Source organism: Theropithecus gelada, chromosome 5 (assembly GCF_003255815.1).
Source record: "Theropithecus gelada isolate Dixy chromosome 5, Tgel_1.0, whole genome shotgun sequence".
NCBI classification, from domain to species: Eukaryota; Metazoa; Chordata; class Mammalia; order Primates; family Cercopithecidae; genus Theropithecus; species Theropithecus gelada.
In genome coordinates, this window is record NC_037672.1 from 73390896 (window position 1) to 73405540 (window position 14645).

General features: G+C 39.7%; 1 protein-coding gene across 2 annotated transcripts in view; it reads right to left on the reverse strand.

Moving 5' to 3' along the window:
* Window positions 1–437: 437 nt before the first annotated feature.
* LOC112624559 (transmembrane protease serine 11E) overlaps window positions 438–14645 on the reverse strand; it is a 55859-nt gene continuing 41651 nt past the window's right edge. The window contains exon 10 of one of the 2 annotated variants that reach the window (XM_025385279.1): window positions 438–1410. In XM_025385279.1, coding sequence (XP_025241064.1) covers window positions 1249–1410 — 162 coding nt within the window. In that variant the 3' untranslated portion in view covers window positions 438–1248. The remainder of the gene's footprint in view (window positions 1411–14645) is intronic. The other variant, XM_025385280.1, reaches the window with a different exon arrangement.

Sequence of the window (14645 nt, forward strand, 5' to 3'; positions counted from 1 at the left end):
ATGAGGCAGTTTCCAGGATATTTTCTCTATATCTTTCCATCTCAGCCCAAATGAGTCTAACAGGACGATTAGCCATGCATGAACTGTAAACACAACAGCAAGGGGAGAAAAATATCTGCAATCATCTCAAAATAGAGGTCTGAACCCCAGTTTAGTTGCATCACTAGACTATACACTAACACCTGGATCTCATTCCCTTCAAGGATTTGCTGTTTGGGAAAGTCTTAGATGAATAAAACCTTTTCAGCCAATTGTTTGAAATCTTCATTCCCTCCCATTCCACAGCACAATTATTTTACTACATAGGCATGCTGATTGTTATTAAATTAATTTTCATCCTAGCCTCAAGTTTTAAAATAATTTACAATAAATTGACTAGTAACATTTTTCCCATCTTCCCCTTCTTTGTGGATTATCATACCATAATGTCAAGCAACTGGGTGATTTATATTTTATTGTTATATATTGACATCCTCAGTAACACAATGTTAAATAAATATTTGCTTTAATTCGCTTAGAACAAGTACATTGCATGATGTTTGTATAATTATTATAGGTCACAAGAAAACAGAATCTTCTTCACATTTATCATAGTAAGTTGTTTGGAAATGAAAAGAAAGATATATCTTGGCTTCTTTCTGGATTTCCTTAACTTAGTTCCCATACTTCCTAAATGATGAAGTGATTGGTATTCAGCTGTCTTTGCTTGACCTTTCATAATGAATATGATCATTTCCCATATTCCACTAAGAAAAAGAAAAACACCGAATACTTTTCTGTGCCAATAAAATGTAGGGGATTTTTTTCTTCTTATATTTTCTTTCACTCCTTGTTCTGCACCTTGAAAATGGATATTTACTGAAATGAGAGGAGCTCAGGAACTGAAGAAAAGGAGTTCTTCAAATTGTATATATGCATTACAAATTTGTGTCGACAAGTCAAAATTCTGATGACAAAACTTCTAGAGAACAAATGAATGCAGGCTGTAATGTAATATTGTGTTATCTACTTCTCTATGTACATAAAGTTTGAACTATTGCTCACAGATGACAGAGCTGATCTGGCAGAAGCAGGATGCTTATGTGTGGAACAGAGCTGGGAAGAAAATATATGCATCAAGCAAACAGTTTAGTGAGATCAGTCAAATCTAGCTGTTTTGCAAGTCTTCTTCTCCAATTCTGTACCTCTAAAAATGGCCTCTACACACCCCCCCAAAAAATGTGATCTGTTCCATTAGGCTTTTCTCTCTTAGATACCAGTTTTGGAAGAAATCCAGTCCCGTAAGGCCGTAACTCTAGTATAAACACCAGGCTTATTGGGTTTCGCACATTCATCTCCCCAGCTCACTATTCCAGCAAGGTACCAGATATCTCTAGCATCTGAACTAACCAGTGGTCCTCCAGAGTCACCCTAAAGGAGAAGACAGAAATTAGTAATTCATAATTCAGTTCATTACAGAGGAACTGGCTATTTTTCTAACTTAAGAACATAATGAAAGGGGTAATTTTCAAAAGTATTCAGTGTGTTCGCATACATAAGTGATTTTCTCCATTTATGTCAGTTATCCACCTAAAAGAGGAACTCCAATACCTTGAAAACTGATGTAGCCTCAAGGTTCAAAACAATGAGATTGAAAGCTCCATCTCTTTGAAGAACTGTACTCTTAACTCACGTGATACATCTGACAAAATAACTCCCTAGTTATTTTGTCTATACTCTTTATTAGTGTAACATAACCCCCAAAAAGGGAGTGAAGAGTCTATTACTGATTTTAAAAAATAATAATAAAATAAAACTTAAAAAAAAAACAGACATTAAAGTCAGACACCAGGGTTTCTCTCTCAAGTTTGGCCTTTCCAAGCTGGCTAAAACCTTTAATTTATTTATCTGTAAATGCTCCTAATAATACCTACCTGTGATGAGTACTATGAAGACGATGTAAGACAGTGAATGTAAAGTGCTTAGTCTAGCAAAAGGCAGAACTTAGGAAATGCATATATAAAATCACAAATTCTAATTATATCCTGCAAACTCTGGAGTTTTGCTTCTTTATATGGCTTCTAATAACGAGGTACTGGCTGATTATTCCTCAAGATCCTGGAGCCTCTAATTATTGACAACCCATTAAGTATTCACACTCTATGAAGTTCTTAATTGATTAACATATTATGGCATTGATTCGTATAATTCTTGTTTAATAAAAACATAGAACTAGGTTAATTTTTTCCAGGTTATTAAGAAACCTGAAACTCAGAAACATTAAGTAATTTGCTTGAGATCACGTGCTAATCAGTGGCAGACCTTGAATTTGAATCCAGAGTGATCTAATTCAGAAGGCCATGCTTTTTTCCCTACATTATGCTAACTTCCTTGTGAATTTTCTTTTGTCCATTTAAAAAATTAATATCATAGTAAATTTGAAATAATACATTTGTGATTTTAAATCTAACCAATAAGCATTTACTGATACCCTCGTAGATAGGAGGAGATATAAAAAGAGTATTATAAACACGTGGATCTTGTCCTCTAGGAACCCGCAACCTGCTTATAGAAATAAGATATACCATATAAAGCTATTCGAAAATAAATAATTTTGATAATAAAACCCCAAGTCTATATGCAGGCAGAGAAAATCAGGATAGAGAAATAGAAGATACAAGAGACAAGAAAGCTTAAATCAGCATAAGAGACAGGAATAATTGAGTCTGAGAATAAATAATTCTTTTAAAGAGACAGCAGTATATCTAATAGCATTACAAGCTGAAAGTAAGGTGACGTCCAGCAAGTATCAAATATAAAAAAATATAGAGTCTATTCTACCAGCACTAATTAGCACACATTTGATTAGTGAATGGCAGAGTTATGTCAGAAGATGGAAATTATGATCGTTTATATGTGCTTTTTTTAGGCAAGGGAGCCAGAATAATGGCAGTAGAATTATAAACTGCAGAAGAAAAGGAAAACCCTTTCAACTGAGCTATTGCACAGGCAGACAACTCCAGGGCACTGGTTTAAGAAAACGCCTGAGTTCCTGTTCCCAAAACTCCCTCCCCAGAGAGATGCATCCCAGCTTTGTATCAGTTTTAGGTTGTGTTTCTCTCTGCTCAGGACTACACTTCCCTGTGTATGTTGCCTTAGCACCAGCAAACCTGTGTTTCCACATTATTGTTTCTGTGCATTTTAACATGTCCCCAGTAAGCCACCAGACCTTGGGCATTCTGTCTGCCTACACTGTGCAAGCTATTTTTAAAGGTACAAATTATTATATTTGTTAATTCTTCAGTTAAAAAGTTGCATAGCTTTGGAGGGACCAGTCTGTCTCTAACCTTATTTGTCTCATTAATCCTGTTATTTTCAGTGAATGGTTTAGTGAGAAACAGAACAGGAAGTGTATTCAGGAATGTGCATATCACAACAGAAACTTCTAAATTGGAAGTAGGAAGCCAAACAGGAAGCCGTGGAAGTACTAAGACACAAAGAAATGAGGGAACAGATTAGGGTGTTAACAGAAATAATAGAGGCATAAGAAACATGAAAGATATGGTAAAGTGGGAAAATAGTCTAGGACTTAGCTGAATACATGTGGAGGAAACATAAGAGTAAAAAAAAACAACTCTAAGAATAAAGAATACTGAACCCTAATAATATGAGCAAGAAACTTAAAAACCCAGGCAACATTTCATGATGCCTGTTAAGTTTCAAATGGCACATATACAAATTTTCATTTCATATTTAGAACTTAAAATATATAAATAGAGATCACTTTGAAGCAGGTAGAAATGTAAGACTAAATATGGGCAAGAGTTGAATTCTCGAGACATAGATTTGGCACTCATTAAGGTGATAGCTGAGTTCAAAGAAAAGATGGCTTCTTTGAGTGAGAATACAGACAGCAGATAAAAATTTTATCTGAGATCTGAATCTTGAGGATAGCCAGGTTGAGAGAGAGAGAGAGATTAATCAAAGGATAGAGTCGGAAATGAGTAGATGGAGGAGGAGGAAAGAAATCAGCAAATTTCAGAATTATGAAATTCAAACAAGGGATATGTTTTAGAAAGACAAGGTCGCCAAATACCACTGAGATGAGAAACAGTAGGAGATTCAAGGAAAAATTTTTACATATGAGGTTATTAATGGTTTTTGTGATATTAAAATATAAAGAGCAAGGCAAGTGGGAAAAATTGTGGATGCTAGACATGAACATTTTTTAAATGGAGGCTGGGCACGATGGCTTACACCTGTAATCCTAGCACCTTGGGAGGCTGAGGCAGGTGGATCACCTGAGGTCAGGATTTTGAGACTAGCCTGGAAGCTAGGAAGGAATTTTTCACCAACATGGTTAAACCTTGTCTCTAATAAAAATACAAAAATTAGCCTGGCATGGTGGTGGTTGCCTGTAATCTCAGCTACTCAGGAGGCTGAGGTGAGAGAATAGCTTAAACACGGAAGGTGGAGGCTGTAGTGAGCAGAGATCGCACCACTGCACTCCAGCCTGGGTGACAAGCATGAAACTCCATCCCTGCCCCCAAAAAATGGGTGCCATGTCTTTCCAGAGATAAGAAAGTAGAATATTGTAATCACAGGGCAAATTTGGCTTCTCTTCTGTAGCTCACAAAGTTTGTAAAGAGTATACCTCTAATATCACTATCAAAATAGTATTTTTGAATGGGGACATTTTCAGATGAAAGTATATAACATCTGGGATTAACTTCAAAATAGATTTGATATTTTGGTGGGGGAAGGGGTTGAGGTGATTGTGTCAGGGTATGTACGGATAACGTAAGGTTGGCCATGAGTTGTAAATTTTTGAACTAGGTGATGAGTACATGAAAGTTCCTTATTTTATCCTCCGTATTTTTGAATACCATTGAAATTTTTATAATAAAAATTATAAAATAAAAGATTAAGAGGGCATACATCTGTTCCTCTGAAATTTTTAGGAAGGACATTACTATGGAGACTATAGAAAGCGAGATAGTTGAATAAAGAACATAACGGATGATCATAAATGTAAAAGTAAAAGTGCATGACGTTTTCAACAGTTTCAGGAAAGTTGGAGGCAAGTAGGATGATGATGATTAGGACAAAAGAAGGTCTAGCATAATATCTAAACCACCAATGATTCTATGACCATCAAGAAGACAAATAAAATACAGGTTATTCTCATTATTCACAGTAGTTGTGTTCTATGAAGTCACCACAAACACTGAATTAATGATTGTTGAGTCCTTGTTCTTAGGAGAAATACAGGGTTGGTTTTCCAGGAGACTCTGGTCACATTTTTGTCAACTGCTCAATACATAAACAGATTTCGTGCGTGTTTCTGTTTAAAGACATTCTATTTAATATGCACTGTTGATTCATTAACATTAAACTCACAGTAAACACTGCTATAATTCATAACTAAACAAAGCTTACCAAATATACATATTTTCTCCATATGGCACATCACAACCTTCTTGCACTATGCTTTGACACAACACTTGGGGACTATTTTAAACAGCAAAATCGCCAGCAAAGTAATAAAAATGTGAAAAATGTAGTACTATGTAGACCAAGAAAAGGACACTTGTTTACAGTATGAGAACTGAAATAAAAAGGCATGGTATCACATTTTTCAACCTCAGGTAAGAATATACTCACTGAGTAATAAGATATTTTGCCACTCTGTGCATGCTTGTGAATGATCATAAAAGTGCCTTGAGTATTGATTTGGGGGTTACAAATAAATATTAGTGAGTAGGTGAATTTGAAAATATGAAATCTGCAAATAACAAGGATCAAGTATATTTTCAAGTGCATCTTTTAAGTTGAATTCATTTCAGGAGATTGAACTACAGAATCAATTTCAATTTTTAGGAAGGAATTTTTAGTAGAGTGTGGTAATGGGACCAATCTACTTTGTTCCGTGTGTTCCTCTAGGAGCAATTAGGGCCTCAGAGCAGAAAAAGAAACACAATGAAGTGAGTCTAAACTTGAGAATTTGTCAGAGTATAAACAAAGGTCAATTGAATAAAATAATTTAGTGTAGCAAACTGAACATTGCTAAAACGACTAACCCAAAGGTAAAAGTTGGTAAAGAACTATAGTGATGCCAACAGTGAATTAAATGAGGTGGAGCAAATGAAGGCAATACACATACAGTGTTCATGTGAAAGCATGAAAGGAATAACATAAAAAATTGGGAAAAAAAAAGGTTAGAAATTAATGGTACCATTTTGTGAATACAGATTAGAAAGCACACAGAATAACATGGAATTCTAAAGAGAAATATAAGGCTTTGAAAGCACATTAAAAATTCTGTCAAATCACAAAATGAAAATTATAAGAGCATTTAGTGACACATACAAGGAACCAGTTATTGGCCCCCTCCATGATTTTGTCAGTGATGCACACGAAGACATAGAGGTCAAAATTTTTGTATCCACCAAAGGTACAAAATTGGTGGCACTAGCCAAACATTGGAAAACAAAACCTGGCTTCAAAAATATGCAAATGCTCCAGACCAATATGGAATAGACTTACTTATTCTTTTTTCCCCAGCTAAATACAACTAAAGCAAACCAAAAAATACCCAGACATTACAAATAAAACAAACATAAAAAGACTCTGAAAATTAGAGAGAAGAAGACAGGTAGGTTCAGAAATACAGGACAAAAGGAATGATACAACAGTGAGCGCTCTGAATTTTTTTTTTCTTCATATAGCATGGACTTGAAACCGAAGAAGTCAGCAAACTGGCAACCTGCCAACAAGTGCAGGTTTTTTAAAAGGCTCCAAGAAAATCCTGCTCTCCTTAGTAAAACAACCAATAAGAAGACAACTTGGGAAAACAAAATCCGGGAAGACAATAAATCCCAACTGAAGAGGCTTCCACGCTTACCAGGCTGTAACAAGGCCCAATTCCCTACGAGATTGATGTCAGCATATGCTGAATAGGGACCAGGTGCAGTGGCTCACGCTTGTAATCCCAGCACTTAGGAAGGCTGAAGCAGGAAGATGACCTGAAATCAGGAGTTTGAGACCAGTCTAGCAAACATGGCGAAACCCCATCTCTACTAAAAATACAAAAATTAGCCAGGCGTCGTGGTGCTCGCCTTTAATGTCAGCTACTCGGGAGGCTGAGGCAGCAGAATCACTTGAACCCAGGAGGCAGAGGTTGCAGTGAGTTGCAGTGAGCCGAGATCACATCACTGCACTAAAGCCTGGGCAACAGAGCGAGACTCCACCTCAAAAAAAAAAAAAGAAAAAAGGAGGATACTTAAAAATATATATATATATACTGAGTGGGAAGCATGAACTACCAACCAGTAAGAGGAATAACTCTCCCCATCTACTAGAACCATCTCTGAGGGGATGTAGTGGGAAGTCAAGTCTCACCACTGCCAAGCAGTAATGAAATCACTACCCCATGATGTCAGTGGAGGCAAAAGGGGAGCAGTAACAAAGTATCTTCAGCCAGAGTGTTATCAGAAGAGGCCTAACCTCCATGCAGTAGTAATGAGGCATTAGTCCCTCACCTGAGTATCAAAGGAAGCTGAGTGGGAAATGAGGCAATTCCTTCATACATCCCCCTCCCTCTGCATCGCAATGTCTGCTGAGGCATGGTTAAACAGAAAATTTAAATAAGGTCTAAAGTTTTAAATAATAATAATTTAATTTTTTCAAATTATTATTTCATTATTTAATCAATACTAAAACAAGATGGCCGACTAGATGCAGACAAGAAGACCTTCTCCCAATGAAGGACCAGACCATCAAGAAGATTGGCACACTCTGAACAAATTTTCAGAAAGAAGGCATTGAGAGTGGATGGAAGGAGAATGCGGACCCCAGGCTGAAAGGGGAGGCAGCTGGTAACCCTGCACAGGGTTGCCAAGCACCAGAACTTGTTCCTGGCCTGGAGAGGCTCCTGGGGAAGGGATGAGTTAAATGGTCATGGAGTGGTCAACTCATACCACAGACCTCCAGAATCTTAGCTGCCGGAGACCCCTCATCCCCCATGGACTTTTGAGGTGGCAGGGAGAATGGCCTGGAGAGTTGAAAGAGACTGAATTCTAGCCTGCACAGAATCCACAGGGTTTGGCATGAGAATGGCTACAGCAGAGCATGGCCATGGGTGCCCATCCCCCAAAGCTCATCATACATCTCTAGGTGGATTTAGTCTTTGTTGATGGACAGACCTGGACATCACAGGGCTCTCTTGCTTGTGGGATGGGAACAGCCCGATGTGAGCACTCGCTTGTTGGCTGGCCTATGCCAGAGGCCCTGCCTGGCCACACAAATTTGCATCACTGCCTCAGTTGCCCAGCCGAGGCATTTTTTGAAAGCCTCAACCATTGCTATTTCGGTGGCAGACTCTGCCTAACAGCTGGAGAGCTACTAAAGGCAGATCCCTGTCAGTGAGCACCCACCAGCATGCACTCACTGGCAGCCTCCACATGCTGCTTTGCTATCATGCATTTGCCTGCAGCCTCCAGCACTGGTGCATGCATGCACACTGACCCCATCACCACCCCACCACCAGCACACATGTCTGTGCAGGACTTGCCACTAACCCACCGCCAGCACATATGTGTGCATAAGGACCCTCACTGACCTACTGCCACCCCGCCGAAGTGCCTTTGCCACCACAGTTTTGTTGCCAGTGGACCAGGAACACCTCATTCCCTCCAACACAGGAGGTACTTAACCTCTAGGGGCTAAAGAAAATAGCCTCAGACCTGGTCCCAATTTCCTAAGGTTACAGCCTGGTATAGCATGCGGCCCAGGAGTGCAGAGCTAAACCTCGGACCCCTGAAATTCATCCAAAAGTGAACGAAATTAACTAAGCACAACTAATACCACAATCAAACCACAAAAGGCATTAAAGAATATTAAAGTAAAAAGCTCCATACAAAAGACAACAACTTCAAACACACAGAAGAGAAAGAACCAATGCAAGAACTGTGGTAACTCTAAAAGCACGAGTATCTTCTTACCTCCAAATGACTGAACTAGCTCCCCAGCAATGGTTCTTAACCAAACTAAAACGGCAGACATGGAATTCAGAATACGGACGTCAATGAAGATCATCGAGATTCAGGAGAAAGTCGAAACACAATATAAGGAATTTACGGAATCAATAAAATAATACAAGAGCTGAAAGATGAAATTGCCATTTTAAGAAAGAATCAGGAGGGGGGCGGAGCAAGATGGCCGAATAGGAGCAGCTTCAGTCTTCAACTCCCAGCGCCAGCGACACAGAAGACCGGTGATTTCGGCATTTTCAACTGAGGTACTGGGTTCATCTCACTGGGGAGTGCCGGACGATCGGTACTGGTCAGCTGCTGCAGCCCGACCAGCGAGAGCTGAAGCAGGGCGAGGCATTGCCTCACCTGAGAAGCGCAAGGGGGAAGGGAATCCCTTTTCCTAGCCAGGGGAACTGAGACACACAACACCTGGAGAATCGGGTAACTCCCACCCCAATACTGCGCTTTGAGCAAACAGGCACACCAGGAGATCATATCCCACACCTGGCCGGGAGGGTCCCACACCCACGGAGCCTCCCTCATTGCTATTACAGCAGTCTGTGATCTACCTGCAAGGCAGCAGCGAGGCTGGGGGAGGGGCGCCCGCCATTGCTGAGGCTTAAGTAGGTAAACAAAGCTGCTGGGAAGCTCGAACTGGGTGGAGCTCACAGCAGCTCAAGGAAACCTGCCTGTCTCTGTAGACTCCACCTCTGGGGGCAGGGCACAGAAAACAATAACAAAGCAGCAGACACCTCTGCAGACGCAAACGACTCTGTCTGACAGCTTTGAAGAGAGCAGTGGATCTCCCAACACGGAGGTTGAGATCTGAGAAGGGACAGACTGCCTGCTCAAGCAGGTCCCTGACCCCTGAGTAGCCTAACTGGGAGACATCCCCCACTAGGGGCAGTCTGACACCCCACACCTCACAGGGTGGAGTACACCCCTGAGAGGAAGCTTCCAAAGCAAGAATCAGACAGGTACACTCGCTGTTCAGAAATATTCTATCTTCTGCAGCCTCTGCTGCTGATACCCAGGCAAACAGGGTCTGGAGTGGACCTCAAGCAATCTCCAACAGACCTACAGCTGAGGGTCCTGACTGTTAGAAGGAAAACTATCAAACAGGAAGGACACCTACACCAAAACCCCATCAGTACATCACCATCATCAAAGACCAGAGGCAGATAAAACCACAAAGATGGGGAAAAAGCAGGGCAGAAAAGCTGGAAATTCAAAAAATAAGAGCGCATCTCCCCCGGCAAAGGAGCGCAGCTCATCGCCAGCAACGGATCAAAGCTGGACGGAGAATGACTTTGACGAGATGAGAGAAGAAGGCTTCAGTCCATCAAATTTCTCAGAGCTAAAGGAGGAATTACGTACCCAGCGCAAAGAAACTAAAAACCTTGAAAAAAAAGTGGAAGAATTGACGGCTAGACTAATTAATGCAGAGAAGGTCATAAACGAAATGAAAGAGATGAAAACCATGACACGAGAAATACGTGACAAATGCACAAGCTTCAGTAACCGACTCGATCAACTGGAAGAAAGAGTATCAGCAATTGAGGATCAAATGAATGAAATGAAGCGAGAAGAGAAACCAAAAGAAAAAAGAAGAAAAAGAAATGAACAAAGCCTGCAAGAAGTATGGGATTATGTAAAAAGACCAAATCTACGTCTGATTGGGGTGCCTGAAAGTGAGGGGGAAAATGGAACCAAGTTGGAAAACACTCTTCAGGATATCATCCAGGAGAACTTTCCCAACCTAGTAGGGCAGGCCAACATTCAAATCCAGGAAATACAGAGAACGCCACAAAGATACTCCTCGAGAAGAGCAACTCCAAGACACATAATTGCCAGATTCACCAAAGTTGAGATGAAGGAAAAAATCTTAAGGGCAGCCAGAGAGAAAGGTCGGGTTACCCACAAAGGGAAGCCCATCAGACTCACAGCAGATCTCTCGGCAGAAACTCTCCAAGCCAGAAGAGAGTGGGGGCCAATATTCAACATTCTTAAAGAAAAGAATTTTAAACCCAGAATTTCATATCCAGCCAAACTAAGTTTCATAAGTGAAGGAGAAATAAAATCCTTTACAGATAAGCAAATGCTTAGAGATTTTGTCACCACTAGGCCTGCCTTACAAGAGACCCTGAAGGAAGCACTCAACATGGAAAGGAACAACCGGTACCAGCCATCTCAAAAACATGCCAAAATGTAAAGACCATCGAGGCTAGGAAGAAACTGCATCAACTAATGAGCAAAATAACCAGTTAATATCATAATGGCAGGATCAAGTTCACACATAACAATCTTAACCTTAAATGTAAATGGACTAAATGCTCCAATTAAAAGACACAGACTGGCAAACTGGATAAAGAGTCAAGACCCATCAGTCTGCTGTATTCAGGAGACCCATCTCACACGCAGAGACATACATAGGCTCAAAATAAAGGGATGGAGGAAGATTTACCAAGCAAATGGAGAACAAAAAAAAGCGGGGGTTGCAATACTAGTCTCTGATAAAACAGACTTTAAACCATCAAAGATCAAAAGAGACAAAGAAGGCCATTACATAATGGTAAAGGGATCAATTCAACAGGAAGAGCTAACTATCCTAAATATATATGCACCCAATACAGGAGCACCCAGATTCATAAAGCAAGTCCTTAGAGACTTACAAAGAGACTTAGACTCCCATACAATAATAATGGGAGACTTCAACACTCCATTGTCAACATTAGACAGATCAACGAGACAGAAAGTTAACAAGGATATCCAGGAATTGAACTCATCTCTGCAGCAAGCAGACCTAATAGACATCTATAGAACTCTCCACCCCAAATCAACAGAATATACATTCTTCTCAGCACCACATCGTACTTACTCCAAAATTGACCACGTAATTGGAAGTAAAGCACTCCTCAGCAAATGTACAAGAACAGAAATTATAACAAACTGTCTCTCAGACCACAGTGCAATCAAACTAGAACTCAGGACTAAGAAACTCAATCAAAACCGCTCAACTACATGGAAACTGAACAACCTGCTCCTGAATGACTACTGGGTACATAACGAAATGAAGGCAGAAATAAAGATGTTCTTTGAAACCAATGAGAACAAAGATACAACATACCAGAATCTCTGGGACACATTTAAAGCAGTGTGTAGAGGGAAATTTATAGCACTAAATGCCCACAAGAGAAAGCAGGAAAGATCTAAAATTGACACTCTAACATCGCAATTAAAAGAACTAGAGAAGCAAGAGCAAACACATTCGAAAGCTAGCAGAAGGCTAGAAATAACTAAGATCAGAGCAGAACTGAAGGAGATAGAGACACAAAAAACCCTCCAAAAAATCAATGAATCCAGGAGTTGGTTTTTTGAAAAGATCAACAAAATTGACAGACCACTAGCAAGACTAATAAAGAAGAAAAGAGAGAAGAATCAAATCGACGCAATTAAAAATGAAAAAGGGGATATCACCACCGACCCCACAGAAATACAAACTACCATCAGAGAATACTATAAACACCTCTACGCAAATAAACTGGAAAATCTAGAAGAAATGGATAATTTCCTGGACACTTACACTCTTCCAAGACTAAACCAGGAAGAAGTTGAATCCCTGAATAGACCAATAGCAGGCTCTGAAATTGAGGCAACAATTAATAGCCTACCAACCAAAAAAAGTCCAGGACCAGATGGATTCACAGCTGAATTCTACCAGAGGTACAAGGAGGAGTTGGTACCATTCCTTCTGAAACTATTCCAATCAATAGAAAAAGAGGGAATCCTCCCTAACTCATTTTATGAGGCCAACATCATCCTGATACCAAAGCCTGGCAGAGATACAACAAAAAAAGAGAATTTTAGACCAATATCCCTGATGAACATCGATGCAAAAATCCTCAATAAAATACTGGCAAACCGGATTCAGCAACACATCAAAAAGCTTATCCACCATGATCAAGTGGGCTTCATCCCTGGGATGCAAGGCTGGTTCAACATTCGCAAATCAATAAACATAATCCAGCATATAAACAGAACCAAAGACAAGAACCACATGATTATTTCAATAGATGCAGAAAAGGCTTTTGACAAAATTCAACAGCCTTTCATGCTAAAAACGCTCAATAAATTCGGTATTGATGGAACGTACCTCAAAATAATAAGAGCTATTTATGACAAACCCACAGCCAATATCATACTGAATGGGCAAAAACTGGAAAAATTCCCTTTGAAAACTGGCACAAGACAGGGATGCCCTCTCTCACCACTCCTATTCAACATAGTGTTGGAAGTTCTGGCTAGGGCAATCAGGCAAGAGAAAGAAATCAAGGGTATTCAGTTAGGAAAAGAAGAAGTCAAATTGTCCCTCTTTGCAGATGACATGATTGTATATTTAGAAAACCCCATTGTCTCAGCCCAAAATCTCCTTAAGCTGATAAGCAACTTCAGCAAAGTCTCAGGATACAAAATTAATGTGCAAAAATCACAAGCATTCTTATACACTAGTAACAGACAAACAGAGAGCCAAATCATGAATGAACTTCCATTCACAATTGCTTCAAAGAGAATCAAATACCTAGGAATCCAACTTACAAGGGATGTAAAGGACCTCTTCAAGGAGAACTACAAACCACTGCTCAGTGAAATCAAAGAGGACACAAACAAATGGAAGAACATACCATGCTCATGGATAGGAAGAATCAATATCGTGAAAATGGCCATACTGCCCAAGGTAATTTATAGATTCAATGCCATCCCCATCAAGCTACCAATGAGTTTCTTCACAGAATTGGAAAAAACTGCTTTAAAGTTCATATGGAACCAAAAAAGAGCCCGCATCTCCAAGACAATCCTAAGTCAAAAGAACAAATCTGGAGGCATCACGCTACCTGACTTCAAACTATACTACAAGGCTACAGTAACCAAAACAGCATGGTACTGGTACCAAAACAGAGATATAGACCAATGGAACAGAACAGAGTCCTCAGAAATAATACCACACATCTACAGCCATCTGATCTTTGACAAACCTGAGAAAAACAAGAAATGGGGAAAGGATTCCCTATTTAATAAATGGTGCTGGGAAAATTGGCTAGCCATAAGTAGAAAGCTGAAACTGGATCCTTTCCTTACTCCTTATATGAAAATTAATTCAAGATGGATTAGAGACTTAAATGTTAGACCTAATACCATAAAAATCCTAGAGGAAAATCTAGGTAGTACCATTCAGGACATAGGCATGGGCAAAGACTTCATGTCTAAAACACCAAAAGCAACGGCAGCAAAAGCCAAAATTGACAAATGGGATCTCATTAAACTAAAGAGCTTCTGCACAGCAAAAGAAACTACCATCAGAGTGAACAGGCAACCTACAGAATGGGAGAAAATTTTTGCAATCTACTCATCTGACAAAGGGCTAATATCCAGAACCTACAAAGAACTCCAACAAATTTACAAGAAAAAAACAAACAACCCCATCAAAAAGTGGGCAAAGGATATGAATAGACATTTCTCAAAAGAAGACATTCATACAGCCAACAAACACATGAAAAAATGCTCATCATCACTGGCCATCAGAGAAATGCAAATCAAAACCACAATGAGATACCATCTCACACCAGTTAGAATGGC